The sequence below is a fragment of the Pyrus communis genome, chromosome 7, assembly GCF_963583255.1.
Source record: "Pyrus communis chromosome 7, drPyrComm1.1, whole genome shotgun sequence".
NCBI lineage: Eukaryota > Viridiplantae > Streptophyta > Magnoliopsida > Rosales > Rosaceae > Pyrus > Pyrus communis.
This window is the reverse complement of record NC_084809.1, coordinates 15,348,472-15,370,021: the sequence shown is the minus strand read 5'-3', so window position 1 is coordinate 15,370,021 and position 21,550 is coordinate 15,348,472. Positions and strand designations below refer to the sequence as shown.

The following is a 21,550-nucleotide window of genomic DNA, read 5'->3' as shown; positions in this document are numbered from 1 at the left end:
TGATGAGAATCGAACCTAAGACCTCTCACTTACAAGTGAATAGGAATATCACTAGACCGTAGTATTAAGTGGCCAACATAAATAGGGTGACGTGTAGTACGTGTGGCCTTTGGGCTTCATACGTTGGACAATTTGCTTTGTTACCATAAAGAAAGTTAAGGTTATACCATAAAACCAACTGGCGAAAAATTTAGACCATCTCCAACTGAAGGGTTTAGAAGGCGAGAAGTTCAAAAAACGTCCGAAAACCGTCTTCAACCGAGGGTTAGGCCAAAGGGCTCGAGGGCCCCACTAGACAAAAAAAGGGCCCAAGGGCTAACCGACTGGCCCAAATAAATCAGCCAGCCAGCTCCTGGCTGGGCCAGAAATTTGAGTATTCTTGTCGGATATAACCGACAGCAATATAATATATTCCTGTCGGTTATATAGCCAACAGGAATGCTAGGTCAAAATTTTAAATACAACGGCTAGTTGACGTTAGCTAGCCGCTTTTTTTTTTTTTTTTTTTTTTTACAGTTTTTTTTATTTATTTTTACAAATTTGTTTCATATTTTTTTCCTACAACTTCCTAAACCATTATACAACATTAAATTAAATTAAGTAACATGAAACAACACTAAACAATATGAAACAACATTTAACAATACTAACCAAAAACTTTCTCAACATCTTTTTGGTATGCCTCTTGGTGTAAGGTAAAACACTTTTCGGCATCATTTTTAGGGTTTGGAATTGCTTGGACAAGTGTGGCTTACTTTGGGTAGATGTCATATGCCAACTAATACCCCATATTGTATTGACGGTTGTTGATGTAGTAGTCAAGGTGAGGTAATTTAACTTCCGTCAAGTTGTTGAAGAGGGGTGAATGTCCAAGAACTGTAATGTCATTTTGGGATCTAGGGACTCCAAAGAAAGCATGCTAGATCAATGTGTCATACGAAGCAACCGCCTTTAACACAATAGTTGGCTTTCTCGACCTTCTGCTAAAGCCTCATTGCCATCCGGTGGGATAGTTCTTCCAATTCCAATGTATACAATCTAATGACCCTATCATGCCTGGAAACCCACGGTCTTCATCTTTGCGAATGAGCCGATCCAGATCTTCTTGGTTTGGCTCACAGAGGTACTCCTCTTTGTAAAACTGAACAATTGTGTTACAGAATTCAACAAGAGTATCAAGGCATGTAGACTCCGTCATACCTTGTTTCAGAATGTACACAGAGGTACTCCTCTTTGTAAAACTGAACAATTGTGTTACAGAATTCAACAAGAGTATCAAGGCATGTAGACTCCGTCATACCGTGGGTTTCATCCATCGAATCAACTGGGGAGCCATAGGCCATCATTCGTAGTGCAACAATAACCTTTTGATGAGGTGAGAAATCAGGGTGGCCTGTTTTGTCCAGCTTCTATTAAAAATATGGATTGACCTAATGGACATCATGAAGTACATGCTCGAAGACATAACGCCTCATCCAGAAGCGATGTCTGAAATCATCTTCTGTGTACACCGAGTTGGGGTTGAAGTAGTTGTTCATCAAATTGGCATGCGTCATTGCTCTGTTTCATGGTTTGTAAGAGCAACCAGCAATAGAGCCACCCTATTGAGATTGTCCTATTGAGATTGTGCCTTAGTTGGCTGACACATCATAGTCGTAGCCATAGCTACCACATATTGTGTGTTGCGCCATGCTTCATCTTCTTCATCAAACTCCTCATCTTCTCGTCTCATCTGGCCCCATTTTTCTTCCAATTCGGAATTGGATGAGGACCCCCAGTTGGAATTCGAAGAGGATCTAAAGCAAGAATTCATTGTAAACTTGAATTGAAAGAAATTGAATTGAAAGAGATTGAAATGAAATAGATTGAATTCAAAGGTGTGTGAATTATAACCCACAACCATCCTATTTATAGCAAAAAAAAATTCAAATCCAACGGCTAGCTGACGTCAACTAGCCATTAGATTTGAATTTTTTTGGGCCAAAATTTGTTAAAAAATATTTAAAAATTCTCATTTTTCCTATAAATTTAAGTTGTTGTAGTTTTTAAATTTAATTTGTAGTTTTTAAATTTAAGTTGTAATTTTTAAACATAAGTTGTAGTTTTTTAAATTTAAGTTGTTGTAGTTTTTAAATTTAAATAATAAATTATGTTTGGCCCTATGAGCCTCGGTTAGAGACGGTTTTTTTTGACAGGGCTAAAACAAGCCATATGGCCTTTCAGCCCTTGGTTGGAGATGGAGGCAAATATGGCCCTATACTGTTCATTAAAATATTAATATTTTGGAGGGCCATAGGGCTAAAATGAGCCATTTGGATAGCCTTCAGTTGGAGATGGCCTTACTATTATTAAAGGAGAGGGAGGATTCGAAACTATTATAGTAATTAAGGGGAGAGGGAAGTTTCAAACTAGGACGCATAAGTAGAAAACCAACACCCTATCCACTTCTCAAATCTAACATCTCCCAAAAAATTTCATATATTTATAAATTCATTAAATTTCTCCAAATCACAATTAAATACTACTTTAATATCCTTTTAATTCTAGTGACTAGCACTTTTCTCCACCACATTCATTGACTTTCATTCTTGGTGTTAATCTTATTCATGTTTCAATAAAATACCAAGTAGACTAAAATTTTGTTGATAATTGTGGGCCGGGCTTGAACCAAAAAACAAGATCTGAGAAGAGTCCAAATCCAAAACCCAAAAACAAAAAGCTGGGAAGGGGCAGAATTGGGCTGAACAGCCCAATAAGGGCCCATAATCCAACGCCACACAAGCATTTACCGCCGGTGTGATATCCATATTATTCAAACTCCGCCGTTGGATGACCACCAACCAAAACCCCCCAGTTTCTCGCCACGTGGCACCGCGAGTCACAGAATTTGAACGAGGATGGTAAAGCGCGCAACAAAACAAGTAAGCCCCACCACGTGAGGACGGGCCCGAGGCATTCAAACGCAGAAAGCGGGTCCCACCTGAGCCAAAATCATCGTCACGTGCTAAAATATCCAGTCGCACGTGCCGCACTGTTTCTTAAAAAATTCAAAGCATTTCTCGTCCTCCTATATCTTTGGGTTCACTGAGAGCCTCCATTAAAGTGCAGCTTATACAGCACACCAGATATTTTTCAAAATTCTTTTTTAAAATTAAAAAAATTGGAAAATATTCGCAGAGAAGCTTCGAGCTGTGAAAAAAGGAGCTTCCGTTGCGGTAATAAATCATCGAGATTTTTGTGTGGTTGAAGATAGAGAGAGAGGGTTGCGGTTCCGATCTGGGTTTTTGATCGGTGGGTCCGATTGAGATTTAGATCCGGTTCGGAGGGAGAGAGATGAACGGAGTTGGGAGGCAAGGGCAGAGATCTGGTGCGGCGGGGGTGCACCACCAGCGGCAATACTCTGATAACTTCTTGGAGACTTCGTCCAATGGGAGGTGGCTTCAGTCAGCTGGTCTTCAACACCTTCAGTCTTCTTCCAACTCTTCATCTGGTCCTCCTCCTCAGGTCTGTTTTTGCTTCCCCAATCAAACCCGTCAGAATTTAATCAAAATGTTGTACCAAATCTGAAATTTGGGTGCATTGTAATTAGCATTTGTTGTTTTTCCCCTTGAATTTTTTGGATTTTTCGGGTACGTTTTGATCGGACCCAGATGGGATTTTGATTAAAAAGTTCAAGCTTTGATCTTTCTAGATCTGATGGAACAGTTTCGCATCTAAGCTGTTTGATTGTTTGGCTTTTGTGGTTGATTCCAAAGCAGGACTATGGTTTCTATGGTGGAGGTGGAGGAGGACCGGCTTCTAGAGTGTACCGGAACGCACAGAGAGGGTACAATGAGTTTTATGCGGAGGCTCCATCTACACCTCCCTACAATTCCCGGAGGAAGAGCGACGAGGAGTCGCCCAATGAATTCAGTCCTGGACTCTTGGATCTGCATTCCTTTGATACTGAGCTCATACCTGATGTGGGTTTCTTTCCATTTCTGAATTTCAATAAGAATTGCATTTGTCGGCTCTGGGTTTTATGATCCATATTTGTAAATGTGTCTGTGCCCCTGCATTGTTGCTTTTGCATTTTAATATTGTAATTATTTTCTTGAAAATGTCCTATTACAAACTTGCGATTAACTGTTTCATTCATGTCACCTATTGTATCGGAAATCTTAAACTTGGATTTACAGTAATGTGACCGTGAGTTAGTGGAAGAAGAAAAATTTCTTTGTTTATACTATCCTCCTTTCTTTTGATGAATTGGAATTTGTTGCATTTCCAACTACTAATGATTTGCTGAGGTTTCGTTCATTTTATTCTGTTGACATTTGTTTTTCTTCATTTTAGTTTCATTGTTAGTAAAAATGACTTTTGATGTATAGTCCTGCTAAGTTCTTCTGTATCTCACGTACAGATGCCAACCTCTGGGTTGCATGATGGAGCTTCTCTATATTATCCTTCAAGGGGAAGAAGCTTTGATGATTCTGAACCCTACATTTCTAATAACAAACAAACAGAAAGGGCTCGGCTACCAGAAAACAACCTCCTAAAAAGTTTTGCCGCAGACAAAGAGAAAGCTAGTTCTGTAGCAAAGATCAAAGTTGTGGTATGTTCTGTCATAACATCATAATTAGTGCTCGTGATTTCCACTTTTGACCTTAAATGTTGATATGCCCATAAGGCCACCAGGCATTTGCCAATCCAAATTTGCAGTTCTCATATATGTGAAGTGGCCTTATTTGGTTAGGAAGGAATTGCTTGAACTTCATGTAGTGTCAGGCCTGCTACATTTTTTCGTCTTTTTCTAAATTTGGTTCCTGATGGTATGTGCAGGTGCGCAAGAGACCACTTAATAAAAAGGAGTTGGCAAAGAGTGAGGAAGATATCATAGATACACTTTCAAACTCCGTGACAGTTCATGAGACTAAGCTCAAGGTAAATGCCACTAGGTGTGAATGTTGGCATCGGTAGAGATTTCCAGAGAAATGTCTGTTTCCTGGAAATGCCACTAGATGTAAATTGTTATTGTTTCTTCTAAAAAAAAATAAAAAGAAAAATAAAAAGAAAATAAAAGTAGAGATTTCCAGAGAAATATCTGTTTTCTGGCCAAAAAGAAAAATAATGAAGACCTGTCGCTTTTCTGGCCAAGGGTAATTGTCTAAGCAAAATGATCAAACTAAAGCAAGAAAATGTGAATGATGCTTTATGCCTTTTAGATACATGAAGCTTCTAACAGATATTAGAAAAATATTGTAAGTAGCCATACTTGCTGTTCTTGATGGTTGTGGTGTGGACATTTTGACATCCATATTTCATTTGTATGTTTTGTTATGCATACCAATGGCCTGTAATCTTTTAGGACGTTTCATATTTTCCCTTTCTACTTCGTGAACCTGATACTTCGCTCATCATTCTTCCTGTACCAATGCTTTTATGTCTTTGATTTCATTCCCGATGTTCTGCAGGTTGACCTAACAGAATACATGGAAAAACATGAATTTGTGTTTGATGCAGTGTTGAATGAGGAAGTCTCCAATGATGAAGTATGTGTATATTTCTGTTAAATTACTAATATAAAACCAAAGTTACAAAATTTGAATGAACAAGATAATATAAATACTGTGGCTCTTGATATGTTTGAGGCTACTTAGCATACCAATTTTCGTCCTGTGCTTTTAGGTATATCATGAGACTGTGGAGCCCATAGTTCCAATAATTTTCCAACGCACAAAGGCAACTTGTTTTGCGTATGGACAAACTGGTTAGTTGCCCTTTCAATTTTATGTTTGTGTTAGACTTGTCGAACAACCTTTTTATACTTTAACATGTAAGATTATAATTTTAACATGTAATAATTTTCCATAAAGGGAGTGGAAAAACATATACCATGAAACCATTGCCTCTTAAAGCATCACGAGACATCTTGAGGTTGATGCACCATACATACCGTAGCCAGGGATTTCAGTTGTTTGTGAGCTTCTTCGAAATATATGGGGGAAAACTTTTTGATCTCCTCAATGATCGAAAGTAAGCCATTCTAGCCTTCCTCTAGTTATTTCTTTTTCGAGTTTATGATTTCTTGAACTTGAAACTTACAATTCAAATTTTACAGAAAGCTTTGCATGAGAGAGGATGGTAAACAACAGGTTTGTATTGTGGGTTTGCAAGAATACAGAGTGTCAGATGTGGAGACCATTAAGGAGCTCATTGAGAGAGGAAGTGCCACAAGAAGTACAGGTACAACTGGTGCAAATGAAGAATCCTCTCGTTCACATGCAATACTTCAGCTTGCTATTAAGAGGTCAATTGATGGCAATGAAAAGAAACCTCCCCGTCTGGTTGGCAAGCTGTCCTTTATAGATCTTGCTGGAAGTGAACGTGGTGCAGATACTACAGATAATGATAAACAGACAAGGTATAATTCATTAGGTCTTCAATTTATTTTATCCCAGAGGAAAGCCAAGACATCGCTTCTATGCATGTCACATTGTAGCATACAGCACTAGAAATCACCATTGAATATGTTAGAAATGATATCTGTAATCTCCTTTTCTTTTATTTTTTTTATTTTTTTTATGATTTTGGGATAGTAGATAATTGTATTTTTGGCACGTCACATCAGTGCATGAAAAGTACCATAACTCAACTCACGTATAAGATTTTCATCTTTAATTTTATTATTATTATTATGAATACGTCACACTTGAGATTTAGATGTTCTTTTCTCGATAATTAGTGGACTTCTAGCTAACATTGCTGTTTTAAAAAAAAAATACAATGCAGAATGGAAGGTGCCGAGATTAATAAGAGCTTACTTGCATTGAAGGAATGCATTAGAGCTCTTGACAATGACCAGGGTCATATTCCTTTTCGAGGAAGTAAATTAACTGAAGTTCTTAGGGACTCATTTGTTGGTGACTCCCGTACTGTGATGATATCATGCATATCACCAAGCTCAGGATCCTGTGAACATACTCTCAATACTTTAAGATATGCTGACAGGTGAGATGCATTTTCGTACCAGTAAACATTCTGGTGTAGATGTTGCTCGTTTGTGCACCGTCTAATGTTTCTTGCTATTAAAATCACATTCTAGGGTCAAAAGCCTTTCAAAAGGGAACAACCCCAAGAAGGATCTGTTACCTTCAACGCTAAACTTCAAGGAATCAACAAATATACCCCTATCTTCAGCTTTGCCCACAGCTTCGGCCTATGAAGTTGACACAAATGATACATGGACTGAACAAATTGAAAAGGAGGAATTTGATGCATCAGAAGAGTCTTATTACGAGGCCAAAACATCATGGAAGAGAAATGGGAAGCTAGAGCAGTACAATGTATCAGCTACGGAGGACAAAGTACGTAAGCTCAATGGTCAGACAAAATCAGAACTGCCAAAGTTTCATTCAAGGAACTCAAACTCAGATGACGATTTGAATGCCCTGTTACAGGTAACAACAAGAGACTTGACGACAAAGACTTTAACAGAAATATTTTAGAAATGGTGTGGCAAATAAATTTGTGGCAATAATTTGATAACATGGTGTAACAGTCACCACCAGGAATATTTGTGAGACGAGCTTCCTATAATTTTTACAGATAGGATTAACCACTATATAAACTAGAGTTAACGGGCAAAAGGTATGTTCCGTTTTCCAGGAGGAGGAAGATCTTGTAAGTGCTCACCGGAAACAAGTTGAGGACACTATGACTATTGTTAAAGAGGTATGTGTTGCGATTGTATAAAATTCATGGTTCATATTTTAGCATGCAAGAGCCTGCAATTGGACGACGTTTCTAGAGTTTTTAAATGCCATCTTTTGTAGATATGTTTTGGAAGACCTTATTATGCATGTATGATGTTTTGACTTGTGTAATGCATTTGCAGGAGATGAATCTGTTGGTAGATGCAGATCAACCCGGGAATCAGCTGGACAACTACGTTTCTCGTTTGAACGCCATTCTATCTCAGAAGGCTGCAGGCATCCTGCAACTACAAAATCGGTTAGCTCATTTCCAGAAGCGGTTAAAGGAACACAATGTCATAGTGTCCTCTTCGGGCTACTGATTTTGTGCAGAACCGCAGACTATAGTTAGAACAAGTGCCGCTGTTCAAGAAAGTATGATCGCAAAATGGTGTTCAATATAGCGTTAATGGATTGGGTAATTCTTCATGTAATCTTTGATAAACTGTACCAGGCCTCAGGGGACTTGGAGTTTTCCTTGGATTTACTGTCCAATTTTCTTTTAAAACATACCATTTTTGCAGCAATTTGGGATTCCCATTTTTGCAGCAATTTTCTTTTAAAACATACCTTCTGTAAAGTTCTGGATTGTGTTGTAATTTCATTATATTTTTTACTTGTTGGGAGTTCTTCAGCAGATTGTTATACATTTCTGCGCATCTTGTAGTTTTGTAATTCATGGGATGGCGGAAATCCGACTTTGCTTCTAATGACCTCATCGGCTTTGCCTTTTCTTACACAAGTGATAACGAGGGAGGGGGATTTGAACTCGGGACCTCGGGTGTAAGGGAGAATGCTGATGAGGCTTAGCTTAACAACCATAGAAGGGATTATGCCGTTCTTAACAAACAATCTGACAAACTCTGAAAATCTTGAGGATATTCTCGTCGTTTCACCTTATTTTTACCCGCCAATTTGTTCCGTTTTAAAACCCTGCAGGCCATTGCATCCTGCAACTAACAACCTCCCCCGTTTACAAGTTGCAACTCTTTGATATGGATTTTCTGGGAAAATTGAGGTTTCGATTTCTGATACTCTGGTTCTGCGTTTTCGTCTCTCTCAAGATTGCAAATGCTGAAACCGAGAGTAGAAGTTTAAGCTTCTTTAGATGGCCTCCCTTGGTAAATTCATCTTCTGGTATCTCAGACCAGTTGCCATCTCAGCCTGTTTGCTCGTCAGCGGAGAACCAGACGAAGCTGATGATCAATTGCCGAGACACTTCTCGTCCACTCCAATACGATTTCTACTGCGAATTGTGTCCAAAAGCCGAGAAAATTGTACGATAAGTGGTTGACAAACTGTTCCAAGCCAGGCCTGATGTGGCCCCTGCTCTCCTGCGCCTTGTCTTCCACGACTGCTTCGTCCAGGTGAGTCTTCTTGCTCTTTCTCTTGAATCTTCATATGGGTATTCGGCTTCTTGCTAAATGTGATTTGGGTTTTCCTAATTATCCAACATTAATTAGTGTTCTCGGAGATCCCTGTGAATCTTTGTTCTCTCTCCTTTGATTTTTGTGTCTGATTGAATCTTGTGAAGGGATGTGATGCCTCTGTTTTATTGGATTCTACTGAAGAAATGCTTGCTGAGAAAGATTATCGATGTAATCGACACGATCAAGTCAGAGCTTGAAAAAGCATGTCCTGGAGTTGTTTGTTGTGCTGATGTTCTTGTTCTGGCAGCAAGAGATTGTGTTGCATTGGTGACTCTCTCTCTCTCTCTCTCTCTCTCAAACATGCACGCGCGTTCATGCACACATACACACAGACATGGATTAAATGTGGTTTACTGAGTTCATGAATTTCAGGCTGGTGGCCCGCATACTGGAAGGAGAGACAGCACTCTTTCTTTCCGTGACCTTGCAACATATGCGCTTCCTTCTCCGGAAGATGATCTGCCGCAGACGCTTGCATCCTTTGCATCAAGGGGATTTGATGAAAGAGAAACTGTCAGCCTCTTCGGTATTCATCCTTCTTTCGCTTTTCTGTACCGGTTATGACTATTTCGTTGATCAGTTTTACTGTTTTATGTATCTGCCTTAGTTGTATTTGCTCATTTCTTCGCTGTTATCTAGTTCAGTTGGCATTTTTCTTGTCATACCGTGGTTGTTTCTCTTCTTCCATTTCAAAACTAATAGCTGCCGCTTAAGATATCAAGACTTTGTTTCCTCTATTTGGTTTGAGGTGCTCACAGCATTGGAATGATCCACTGCCCATTCTTCGAAAACCGTCTCTACAATTTTAGTGGTACTCATAAGCCTGACCCATCGTTGGATGTTGAATTCCTTCGCCTCATGATATCAAGATGCAACAACAGTCACTCGGTACCTGCTTCAGCACAAAAACATCCTTTTTACGGATTTGTGTCATCAACGAGAGCACCATCCCAATTCCACATAAACTCGCAGCAACCCTTATCCGAGGATGCAGGAATGGCAATGATGAAGCTCTCGGACCTCCAAGTCTTGACAACACCAATGGGTCAGATCTGGCTCAATTATTCAAAAGCGGTATGATAAGACATGTTCCAATTGTAATATACTTGATTTGTTTTTCTTGTTTGCTCATTGTTTGTGCTTCCAGACTAAGAAATTGTTTTAAATTGTGTCAAAAGTTCGTTTAATTCATGAATCTGATTAACTAAGCCGCATTCATTGATAAGAGATTATCAAACAACCAGTATTGGATTCAAAGAAGTGTTTTAAGGCTGAAAATAGTGAAAACGAAAACTGAATACACACAATAATCACACACAAACTGGAAATGAAAACAAAATGTGGGAAAGAACAACAGATCTATCTGCACAACGAAAAACTCACTAACACATTCGTCTACAACCTCATCGAGCCAAGTCTCTGCGAGCTCAGTCTCCGCTTTGAATTGTTGACGCTGATAGGCGCTGGTGGAATGGAGAAGTCTGCGTACATATCCAAGAAGAACTTGTCCACAATGTCAAGGTAGGCCGGACTTTTGAGGCGGGAGTAGTAGTGAAGCGCCTCTTCTACATCCAGCACTTGTTCCACATCACCTGAATCCACCATTTCAAACTCCTTCATCCTTCTTGCTAAAGTATAGCTTTCTGCATTTGCGTTCTGCGAAGAAGCCCGAGCTTCTCCTTTTTGTAGATGAGAACTCCCAGTCTGCTTCATCTGCATTAATCCCCCTTCTTGTTTGATCTTCTTAGGACTACATTGGTCTTCTTCCTTTGTTGGTTCTTCCGGCGCGGTATCTATCTTCGTCACATTACCGAGAGTGGACTCCCACTCATCATAAAAATCGGCGTAGAAGTGATCTGTTGGGTGCTGATATTTCAGGTCTCTTCCACAATAGAAGGGATTGAAGGAAATGGTTTTGGGTAGTTTCTTGTACCCTCCACAGAAGAAGGACTTGAGGTTCCCAAGAGTTTTTCGAAACAGTTTTTTGCTTTTGGCAATGGTGTTTTCTAGCATCATTTCTGGCTCTGCTGAAGTACAGAAATACTTGTTTTTCTCTTTGCCTCACTCCCTCATGTCTACAAAGACAGACAACACTCCAATCTCTTTTGCCTTCATCTCTCTCTCTCTCTCTCTCTCTCTCTCTCTCTCTCTCTCTCTCTCTCTCCCCCTAAAATTATTGATTAACTGAATATGTAAGATCACAGATGAGAAGGGTCTTGCTTATTTAGAGATTGAAAAAGTTGAAGTTTGGCAATTTAGTTGGTGATGGATAAATAAATAGGTTAATTAATGAAGACATCTTTTGTTTTCAAAAAAAGGATCATCTGGTAGCTTTGTCACGATTAGTCCACCATTTCGGGAGTTGGAAAAACTCACAAAGGTATTTCAGCCTCTCCCAAGCCACCATCGTGTGATGCACCAGCATCAGAAATCGAACTTAAAACGTGTTGTGTGAAATACGAGTCTGAAATTCGTCTCTAACCACTGAGTCACTCCATGATGGTTAGAAGACTGATTCAAGTTACAAAAAAAGTGGGAATACCAGAATGGAGACTTTGGGGTCCAAAATAATCATGATTTTTGACTCCTTGTTGTATAAAGTGCAGTGGCATTCATTAAGATGCAAAGGCTAAAGTGTAAAGCCTAAAGTTAGAGTTGTTATTTAGTAAGGTTAAAGCATATTTTAAATAGTCTTAGTCTGTTACCCAAATTTAGATTTCTTCTTCTTTTTTTTAACCCATGTGTGATGTGGCCCCATAGACCAAGTGGTCCTTGTCGATCATCACATAGGTGTGTCCCACTCACAACATATATGGCATTGGTGCCAAACACTACCATTACTCCTATACATTAATCAAATCTGTTTATTCGGTGAAATTCTTCGTTTTATGTTCAGCTGTTAAATTCAATAATGTGTTGTATATATAAAGGTAATCAAGACTTCGATCAATGGCACGTGCACACAGACTAGGCCTTGCCGTTCTTGCTTTGTGGATTCCACAAACACGAATGATTAAGATCAATGTACGTGCACATGCGCAACTGATCCTAGCATTTCTTCTAGATTAAGATTCAAGAGTTGATTACTTGTCATTAGCAAGTTAATCCAGGATTAGGTGTACCTTGAAAGCGTAATAATTTGGAGTAACCTTGTTCCAGTGATATAAGCATGAGGTGATGTATGGTCCCCATTTGCAAGTTGGTTTCATGTTTTGGTGATATGAAGATAAGATGGCATTTGGAATTATGCAGACTCAAGTCACTTTCTCACAGTTGCAGTGCTTTAAAGCCAAAACCTCCCCCTTTTGCAGTTTGGAAATGATATAGGGCGTTGGCCTTTTTTTACAAGCTAAACGCATAAGTATGTGCCACTTAACACTACGGTCTTGTTGTATTCCTCTTCACTTGTAAGTGAGAGGTCTTAAATTCGATTCTCGTCAAAGAAAAAAAAAAGGCATAAGTTTGTGACTTCAAAATGACGAGTTAGGTCCCCTCATTAATGCGCACACCTTCCTAGCTTCAAAGTCCTAAAGGCGTGCGATTATATATGTTTAGGGTTTTATTCGGGTTCATAATTTCTTTTTGATACAAAAGCGAGATTTGGGGTTGGAGAATCGAACTTGGGATTTCAGGTTCAAAGATAAATGCTCGTAACTAACTGAGGTATAATTTGACATAATTCTTCACTCCCTATATTTGCTCTATGATGGCTCTACAATAATTGGTGCATCATACAATCAAGTGAAAACTATAATTTTGTAAGATTTACTGAGTAAACCCTTGGTTTTTCACTTCTCAGTACCAGAAACTTACTGCTGAAGCCATTTCTTCTTGTTATGTTTGAAGAACTGATGTAACATCCTATGAACTTCACCGTAATCAGCTGAAGCAACGAACCGATCCTTTATCCACTTTGGAAGCTTGTTAGTTGGATGGGAAGAATTCCATTTTGAGGAATCAGTTGCATATCGCATATCAACTAGTAAAATTGCTGCGTAGTCATTTATGTGTCGGATTGCTCTACCTGTTACAGGCAAAGAAAAACTTCAATATGTATACATCGCTAACAAATGACTGGTCAGATTTCTATGTTTTTGAAGTATGTAAGAACTGAACTTGTAATAAGACATACCGATGGACTGATTTACAGCCTTCATGCAAAGATTCTCATAATAATCTTTTCCTCGGCGTCTGCAACTTCTGAGGATGTCAAACCCTGCACATACTTCTCCACCGTGAAGTTCATTACTAAGTGAAAGATTTGGCAGCTGTGTGGAATTTGAGTTTCCCAACCCTTCTATGTACTTCACCCTCTCCATCAACTCAATATCGAAAGGGCTAGCATAGGGCAGTCCAACCATGACTATACACCGGCCCATCCCATCGCTTAAGTTGATGCCTTCTGATATCTTACCACCGACGACAGCAAGAAGTATTGCGCCACTCTGAGAAGGATTTTCTTTCCCCCCTCCAGAAGACAATGTTTCAATTGTTTCCTTGTATTCCTTGAGAACAGATTCTACATGTGTGCTCTTCCTAGGTTCTCGAAATAGACGCTTCTTCTTCTTAATCCTTTCAAGGATACCTGAAGCTTCCCAGGCATCGTAAACTTGTCCTTCATAGTCAAATGAAGAGAAGAAGACAACGATTCCCTCAGGAACTGTGGTCACCAAATTGCAAACCAAACGCCCTAGCTCCTGCATCTGTAAACTCAAGCCCATGAACATAAAAATAGTCAGCCAATTACGAATCCCAGAAAAAAAGTAATAAGCAGAAAAAGGTGCTACTGTAATTGACAGCAGAAGTGATTTTTCCCCTGTGCATGAACTGTGTTTTAAAAATTTTAAAACAAAATCGGAGAAAAAATAGACACAGTAGCTAAAATCAATAAATTACAGATGCACTAAAAAGAGAGAACTTTCGACTTTCTATAATTATTTAAAAGAAAAGATTGAAATCTACTTGCCGTGATTGATGACCTCCTGGAGCTGTAGCTAAAGTCAAAAGTGTGACCAGAAGGACCACGGGAAACTGCAACTGGCAGAATGCTCTCTGGGGGAACAATATGGCTGCATGAAAAGAATTGCAACAGGTTCAGTGGTAACCAAGGGAAGAGTCTCTCCCTTGTTTCTTCTATAGGTTGGAGAGTTCCCCCAGCCAGTACAACAGCATGTGCTTGATCCACAATCTGTGAAGTTCAGAGTTAATGTTTCATAACTTGGACATGAATACTATATTATGAAAACAAGTTTAAAATTAAGAATTTTTGGCGAACCTCTGAAAAAATATTATCCCCAGTAAGCATTACATATTTTATATATCCTCCTTCCTCTCCAGGGCATGTTGGACTAGTCTTTGAGATTATAATCCTCCCATCTCCATCTTTATTTGTCAGTGATAGCAAAAAATTTGCTAATGCTTGGAAACTGGACAAAGTGCTTCTCTCTTTACCGCCATTAAATGCCAAACTCTTTTGAATAGCTACTTTATCGCCATAACCACTGACCTGGCAAACCAAGTACATTGTAACCTCTTGAACATGGAAAGAGGGGAAGAATAGCTCCAATTAACACTATATAATGGGAAGAAGGATTCACCTTGTGCATGATGTTGCTTTCCTTTATATACTGAAGCAATTTGACCAAGTTGATGTTGTCTATATTGAGGGAAAATAAAAAGTCATTAATGGCCATAGAGGAAGTAGGCGTTCCATTTGCTCCAGAAGCCTTTTCAGTATCATGACAAGAAATTCCGCAGCCCGTATCCTCTCTTAGAAACACTTGGAGGAAAGCCCGAGTGAGCACCATGAGAGTTTGAATATATCTACGATTACCAGGTCCCAATACATTGCAAAATCTTGCAAAGTACTTCTCAATGTGCCAGTGCACATCCTCCAGCTGTAAAAACGTCAGGAGAACTGCTAAGAGATAGTACAATTTTCATTGAAAATATATAACGTCAACACCGAAAGCTTACATTGTGATGGAAAATTTAGGTTCTAACTTCTAAATAAAGACTACAAAACTATTGACCTTGCTTACTATTCTATCATTGGATTAGATAATATGATCAATTTAGACAAGCAGTTGATGAGCACCCAAACCAGTTGCACAAATGAAATAGAAAGATTATCAACTAGCTTCCAGTCAAACGAGATGAATAAAATTTCAGAATTTAAATACCTGCGACAAAGTGATTCTTGAGTCATACATGCTGATCAAGGAGTCAGCTAGATTGTGAGCCTCATCTATAATAACAATATTATTCTTTAACTTGAGACCAAGAGACTCGCGAGATGCCTTAGAAAGAAGAGACTGATATGGTAGAACCACTAGATCAGCAACTGGAACCATGCTTCGGGAGCCATAATATGGACAAGTCCTCATGCTTTTTCCAAGATCAACAAGATCTTCAATATCCAAGGCACCATGTTGAGACATCATGCTCCTGAATTCTTTTTGTACTTTATGTTTTCTAAGCATCGGGCATCCACAAGAAGCCTTGTTCCTGCGAATCCTGACTCTGGCACCTAAGGTCTGCAGATCAATACTATCATCAGCCAAGAGAAAACACTAAGAAGAATGAGAAGAGAATTCTGTAGATCATATTGTGCTTGATGGTTAGTGACCTTTGAATCAGGAAGAAATGATCTGCCTTCATGTCATATAAAACAGAACAGTAGACCGGGTAGATCCACCGACCCTTATTGCTTAACTCCTTCCAATTAATTCTGAACCAAGAGCTATATTCTTAAGCAATTGGTTCAACAAAATGGTGCACAATTAGATCATGTGTCTGTTCTGGCATTGGCATAAAGCAGCGCAGGGTGAAAAAGGTCCTCAGGATTATATCATGCATTTCTTATCAATAATATATGACTACACATTTCTTATGAAAATAATACATGACCGTGCACTTCTTTTTTTTTCTATTTTTTTTTTTACACTAGTGTATCCGAGTCTTTGACCCGACCAATCACTAGGCCCCTGCCTGACCCAACAACATTTGGAGAGCAAGAAACTCTAGCATTTGCTAGGTGGGTGCCGTGGGAGAGAGTCAAACCCCAGACCATTTGGGAGCAAACCAAGGACCTGACCTCTAGACCAACAACTTAATGGTATGCACTTCTTATCAATGCTATTTATGAACACCATTTGATACTTGGCCTAACAGGCCAGCTTATCCTTGGGACAAAGTTCGGGTTTAGTATTGAGTATCCAAGGAGCCCAGATGCCGGATTAAAGAGCTAGAACAAGGGCGTGGTATCTAATCATAGTATGCATCCAAGAGTCTAAGACCACTCAATGACGAACCTACATGAGTTAAAGTGTGGTATATTTTCCTCATGAATACCTATGCAAACTATATTAAGAAAGCACAGAATCCAAGGTGAAACAAAAACTGAAGGGCCTGTACCAGACAAACAGTTACGGTTTTTACCAAAAGATATTGTTGGGAGGAGGATTCAAACTCAGGACCTCAAGTAGTCAGGTCGTGTAGGGATAAATACTCTTAATCACTAGACCTATAAGCTCCCACATACCAGAAAAACAAATCTGATAAAGGAAATCAGATAGGCAAACCATAACAAATTGATTAAAATGCATTAAACAGCAATGTATCCGACATGAAAATTAAATGCTATCATTTGTCCAGGGAAATCCAATTCTCTAAGTTGGAAAAATGTCTGAGGCCAGTAAAACAAATTCAATCAAGTGCATGAGTTATCGCTGATAGGATCTTAAATGGATGTATTTGTTACCTTGATTTTGGAAACATCCTTATTCTTGTTCTTTTGAAGTTCCAAACAGCGTTCATTGATGCAAGTTGAGTCTCCAAGTTTCAATACCTCTGAAACCATTCCCCAGAAGAATGTAACAATACACAAACTATAATCTACTAATTCAGTGATGAGTTTCATACCTTCATTGATGCAGCAATTCTTCCTTGAGCCCAAAGACACCACCTTCATCTTATTAGCAAAGATCGTCTTCCTCAACTCCTTTATGAACTGTGAAAGCTGTGAATGTGTCCTGCTACAAAAATAAACCTGCAGCTTCTCATCCTCAAATTCATCGTCACCAGACCCATTTTCTTCATCTTCCTCACTTGACGAACTAAGAGAAACCCCAGAGAGCTTCCTCTTTGACTTCCCACCACCCGGATCCCCTTCCTCTTCGCTTTCATAATCTCCAACCAAAAACTCCTCATCACTTAACTCCACAGCATCATTGCTCATTAGCAAATTCTTTTCCTCTTTCTTTGCGGAAGGCTCCTCCTCAATACTCTGCGAGAACAAATCTCTACAATTTCCACGGCTCCCCCTCTTATCGGCCCTTCGAAACCCAACCCCAAATTTCTCCTTCTTATTAGTCTTCTTCTCCTCACTCTGCTTGTCTTTGTTAATAACAACATTTCTCATCCAGTCAGGTTCATCATCCGAGTCAGCTCGACAATCTTTAGCACTATTAAGATCAGATTCAACACTATTTTCAGACTTCTGTTGTTCCCTCCTATCAACCACCCATTGCAAAGCACTACAAATGATACTTAGAGTTTTCCCAGTCCCTATTGAAACATAAAGATTTCAAATCAAGCTCAATAAAAATTGTAAAATGTTGGGATATTTTAACAAAACAGTACAAAATGAGGACAAAATTTCAATTGAAGTTTATGAATATACTTGTACATACATTGATACACACGCATATATATATATATATATATGTATGTATGTATGTATGTATGTATGTATAAGTACATGTGAATAACACTAAAATCAACCAGATGCTAGTTCTTTCTAACCCCTAAAACAAAAGCACTTTAAAATTGCAATTGGGGGAATAACTGAGAAAATATATTATTGTTAATTGATATAGTAAGAATGTTGATTCATCCCTTCCCATAACAAAACCCAAAACGAAAATTCACAAAAACACCCAGAAAAAAAAAAAAAAATTGATTAAGTTACGGATGCCTAAAATGCAAGCATATAACAAATGGGGTTTTCAATCGAACTCGAATGGTTCAATTTTCGAAACGGAGAAGCATAAAAATCAGAGAAATGAAAGCAGAAGCATCCGCAGAAGAGTGATCACTTGCCGGTGGGGCTTTCGAGCATGGAAAGGCCTCCCTCGTTGAGAGAGTGATAGAGGGCCTTCATGAAATCGATCTGTATGTCGTAGGGTTTGTACGGAAATGCTGGGAATTTTGGGGACTCCGCCTCCTTTTCTGTTTCCTCTTCCATTTTCATCCTCCTTGGTTTGCTTCTTCGACTTGGAGTTTGTGATTTAGCTTTGGCACCGCTCTCTGCCCTCAACCCTCTCTGTTTCCCGCGCTTTCGCTTCACTCCCGCGGGCTCCAACCGTGGGCTTTAAATTGGGCCCTTTGATTTTCTTTGTCTTTTTTTTTTTTTTTTTTTTTTTTTAACAAACGATATTTATCTATACTAAATGATGTAAAAGTATGTTAAGTCTCACAATGTGCTAGTAATAATGTGATTCAAATTCGTTTTTAGCGAGAACCGAACATAAAACCTCTTACTTACAAATGTAGAAAAATACTACCATACCGTAATATTAAGTGACATTACGTCATTTGTTAAAAGTGAACAACTTATCACAACATCAATTTGGCACCCACATCTCCAAAGGGGTACAAACCTATTTGAAAGCTCAACTAATTTGTATTTTTGATTGGAAATTATTATTATTATCACCCTAATTTTTTTTTTCAAACACTTCAAAATAGTCCGCGCGCTTTTTTTATTTTTATAAATAGGGAGCTGTGCATGATGTATTTTTGAAGTGCATAACAGCTTTTTCCACTTTTATGTTATATTGCTTTAGTGTCTTTCCTACAAGAGTTCTCAATACACCAATTCAAAAGCAAGTCATTAAAATTACAAAAAGTAAAAATTCATGTACACATTCAAAATGTGGTTAACCTCTAAGAAGTAATTACATTTTATATGCACTGTTCTAAAAATTCTTGCTTAGCGACGCCTAGGTTCTAGGCAGTTGGTCATCGTTCCGATTAATGACTAGGCGTTTGAAAATTTAGAAAGGTCGCCTAGACCTGCTGAGGCGCTTGCCTAGACCGCCTAGGCACCCGCCTAGCCATACCAAAAACACATAGACACTCGCCTAGGTTGCGACTCACTTAGACAGAAAATAGATAACTTTCATTTTGCATTAATTTTTTTAATAAACGGTAAGAAACTTGTTGAATACTAAAATGAACACAAATTATATGCCTGTTTCCCATGTTTTCATTATATTTCAATACTTCATAATATATATACAGGAATCTTTAACAAGAGGGATCACCATTTTTTCAAAAAAAAAAAAAGGGATCCCTCTTGTTAAAGGATCTTATGTGTGTGTGTATATCATTCTATTTTGTAATTTATGATTTAATTATATATATTTTAAATATAAACATATACTTATTTACGCGAAATATAACAAATTTACTTAAATTCGTTTAAGAGTTGGCCTAGGCATTAGACCCTAACCCACCGTCTGAGAAATTTTGCTTTTGAAACTCGTCTTTGTGTACTAAAGTTTTCCTTTAATACCTAACTAGCTAATAAATGACATCCTTTCGCTTTTTTTTTTTTTTTTTCTTTCTACAATGACATTTTACTCTGAGAAGGAATTTTGAGGCATACAATATGTCAACTGTATTCTATATTTTAGTATTGAACTTGTCATCTTGAAAAAGAAAGAGGGTAAAGTTGGAAATTTTGGAAGCCAAAGCCCAAGATAGACAAAACAAAACACAGATGGGCTGCTAGAGACACGCCGGCCCAGGCTGACCACTCCACCAGCTACTCTCAAACCCTAGTTATCTTCCACATACGCAGGTTCCGCCGCTCACTTCTTTGGCTTGAGGACCTCTACTTTACCAGCTAGGGTTTCTCTCTCTGCACAGCCATGGTACCTCCATCTCTCTCCCTCTCATCGTCTCTGTGTGATCCGTTATGGTAGATCTCGCTCCACGTGTAACACCGAACTGATTGCGTTTGTTTTTCTGTGTGCATAATACGAAAACAGGGGAAGGGAACTGGGAGTTTCGGTAAGAGGAGGAACAAGACCCACACCCTCTGCGTCCGGTGTGGCCGCCGCAGCTTCCATCTACAGAAGAGTAGGTGCTCTGCTTGTGCTTTCCCTGCTGCCCGCAAGAGGAAGTGTACGTATTCTCACCTCTCTCTCTCTCTCTCTCTCTCTCTCTCTATATATATATATATATCGATATCTTTTGGTCTTGCTATGAATCTGGTTCGATGATTTGAAGTTGTAGTTCACATTTTTGTTAAGATTTATGATTACCCAGAAAATGAATTTTGGATTTTGATGGTCATTTCAGCAGAAAGGTGTATGTTTAGGATTATTTGTTTTGTGGTTTAATTTTTATGGTTTTTGTATGTTTAAAAATAGACAATTGGAGTGAAAAGGCAATCCGAAGGAAGACCACTGGAACAGGACGGATGAGGTATCTCCGCAATGTGCCTCGCAGATTCAAGAGCGGCTTCAGAGAAGGTATTAATCAGATCATTTTTTGTGGGATTTTTATGGTCTTGCTCTGTTTGTTCTTCATTTGGTTTCCTCGGTTTGAGTTTCGTGCTTGAATTTGTTTTCATACTGGGAATTTTGTTTTGAACAGGTACCGAAGCTGCACCACGTAAGAAGGGAGCAGCCGCAAATGCATAAGTCTTCGCAGCGGTCGTTTTGATTGCAACTTGGGGTACTCAACTATAGCTTTAGAAAGCGATTATGATTCTGGACAAGTTCTATATGAACGCTGTTATTGTTTTTGATGGATGTTGCTTTAGTTGTGATCTTCTCTTTAAATATTAGTTGCTTTTTGTGGTGGACAAGTATGGATGAGACTAATGTCACTTGCGTTTCATAATCACGTAATGTTTGGATGATGTGCAATGTCTTTGAATTTGTTGTGTTTTGGGGGTTTTTAGGTATATGTTTGATCAGCGATGTCGCGCTGAGAGAGTTAGGATCTGAGTTCATTTTGTATGATGGGATAATCTAACTGCATTTTCCATTTTGGGTTGGGTTGTGTCTGAAATGCTGGTCATTTGTTCCAGTCCCTCTGGTGAGCCTGAATGCGATTGAGATTGGGGCATGGCATTGACGTGATAATAGTCTGTTCTAATCGCCGATAGGGATTGAATATGATTCAGATGGTAGGTATTGCACCCATCTTTTTTCATATGTAGGCCATCTTTTTTGCGCTGCTTCCGGGTTGCGAGGTGGGTTTCTCGTTGGGGCTTACATCTGTTGTCTTCGAGTCGGACCCCCTTGAATCTATCTCATGCCTTTCTGATTCGATGGAGGATGGTTGCTGGAAGGCCTTTCCAATCTTGGT

General features: G+C 38.9%; 5 protein-coding genes and 1 pseudogene across 6 annotated transcripts; 3 read left to right on the top strand and 3 right to left on the bottom strand.

Moving 5' to 3' along the window:
• Nucleotides 1-991: 991 nt before the first annotated feature.
• LOC137740620 (uncharacterized) lies at nucleotides 992-1,556 on the bottom strand. The gene is made up of 3 exons (XM_068480458.1): nucleotides 1,452-1,556; nucleotides 1,218-1,409; nucleotides 992-1,141 (listed from the first exon to the last, which is right to left on the bottom strand). The coding sequence occupies exons 1-3, from the start codon at nucleotides 1,554-1,556 to the stop codon at nucleotides 992-994; spliced, it is 447 nt and encodes a 148-aa protein (XP_068336559.1).
• A 1,529-nt stretch (nucleotides 1,557-3,085) lies between these two features.
• LOC137739609 (kinesin-like protein KIN-13B) lies at nucleotides 3,086-8,349 on the top strand. 2 transcript variants are annotated; one of them, XM_068479239.1, is made up of 12 exons: nucleotides 3,086-3,504; nucleotides 3,759-3,962; nucleotides 4,403-4,594; nucleotides 4,822-4,923; nucleotides 5,454-5,531; nucleotides 5,668-5,749; nucleotides 5,856-6,015; nucleotides 6,101-6,403; nucleotides 6,772-6,990; nucleotides 7,085-7,439; nucleotides 7,648-7,713; nucleotides 7,877-8,349. In XM_068479239.1, exons 1-12 carry the CDS (start codon nucleotides 3,334-3,336, stop codon nucleotides 8,054-8,056), a joined length of 2,112 nt encoding a protein of 703 aa, XP_068335340.1. In that variant the 5' UTR covers nucleotides 3,086-3,333; the 3' UTR covers nucleotides 8,057-8,349. The 2 variants fall into 2 exon arrangements, with proteins under 2 accessions (XP_068335340.1, XP_068335339.1); XM_068479238.1 differs by having other exon boundaries at nucleotides 3,756-3,962.
• A 379-nt stretch (nucleotides 8,350-8,728) lies between these two features.
• Nucleotides 8,729-10,243, top strand: LOC137740619 (putative Peroxidase 48; annotated as a pseudogene).
• A 120-nt stretch (nucleotides 10,244-10,363) lies between these two features.
• LOC137739610 (uncharacterized) lies at nucleotides 10,364-11,307 on the bottom strand. The gene has a single exon (XM_068479240.1). It carries the CDS (start codon nucleotides 11,177-11,179, stop codon nucleotides 10,559-10,561), a length of 621 nt encoding a protein of 206 aa, XP_068335341.1. The 5' UTR covers nucleotides 11,180-11,307; the 3' UTR covers nucleotides 10,364-10,558.
• Nucleotides 11,308-12,777: 1,470 nt separating this feature from the next.
• Nucleotides 12,778-18,416, bottom strand: LOC137739611 (uncharacterized). Its single transcript, XM_068479241.1, has 9 exons — nucleotides 18,266-18,416; nucleotides 17,087-17,731; nucleotides 16,926-17,014; nucleotides 15,346-15,699; nucleotides 14,761-15,060; nucleotides 14,439-14,669; nucleotides 14,130-14,351; nucleotides 13,296-13,866; nucleotides 12,778-13,187 (listed from the first exon to the last, which is right to left on the bottom strand). The coding sequence occupies exons 1-9, from the start codon at nucleotides 18,414-18,416 to the stop codon at nucleotides 12,973-12,975; spliced, it is 2,778 nt and encodes a 925-aa protein (XP_068335342.1). The 3' UTR covers nucleotides 12,778-12,972.
• A 1,559-nt stretch (nucleotides 18,417-19,975) lies between these two features.
• Nucleotides 19,976-21,098, top strand: LOC137738634 (large ribosomal subunit protein eL37x-like). Its single transcript, XM_068478112.1, has 4 exons — nucleotides 19,976-20,103; nucleotides 20,221-20,356; nucleotides 20,605-20,706; nucleotides 20,831-21,098. The coding sequence occupies exons 1-4, from the start codon at nucleotides 20,101-20,103 to the stop codon at nucleotides 20,875-20,877; spliced, it is 288 nt and encodes a 95-aa protein (XP_068334213.1). The 5' UTR covers nucleotides 19,976-20,100; the 3' UTR covers nucleotides 20,878-21,098.
• Nucleotides 21,099-21,550: the final 452 nt, after the last annotated feature.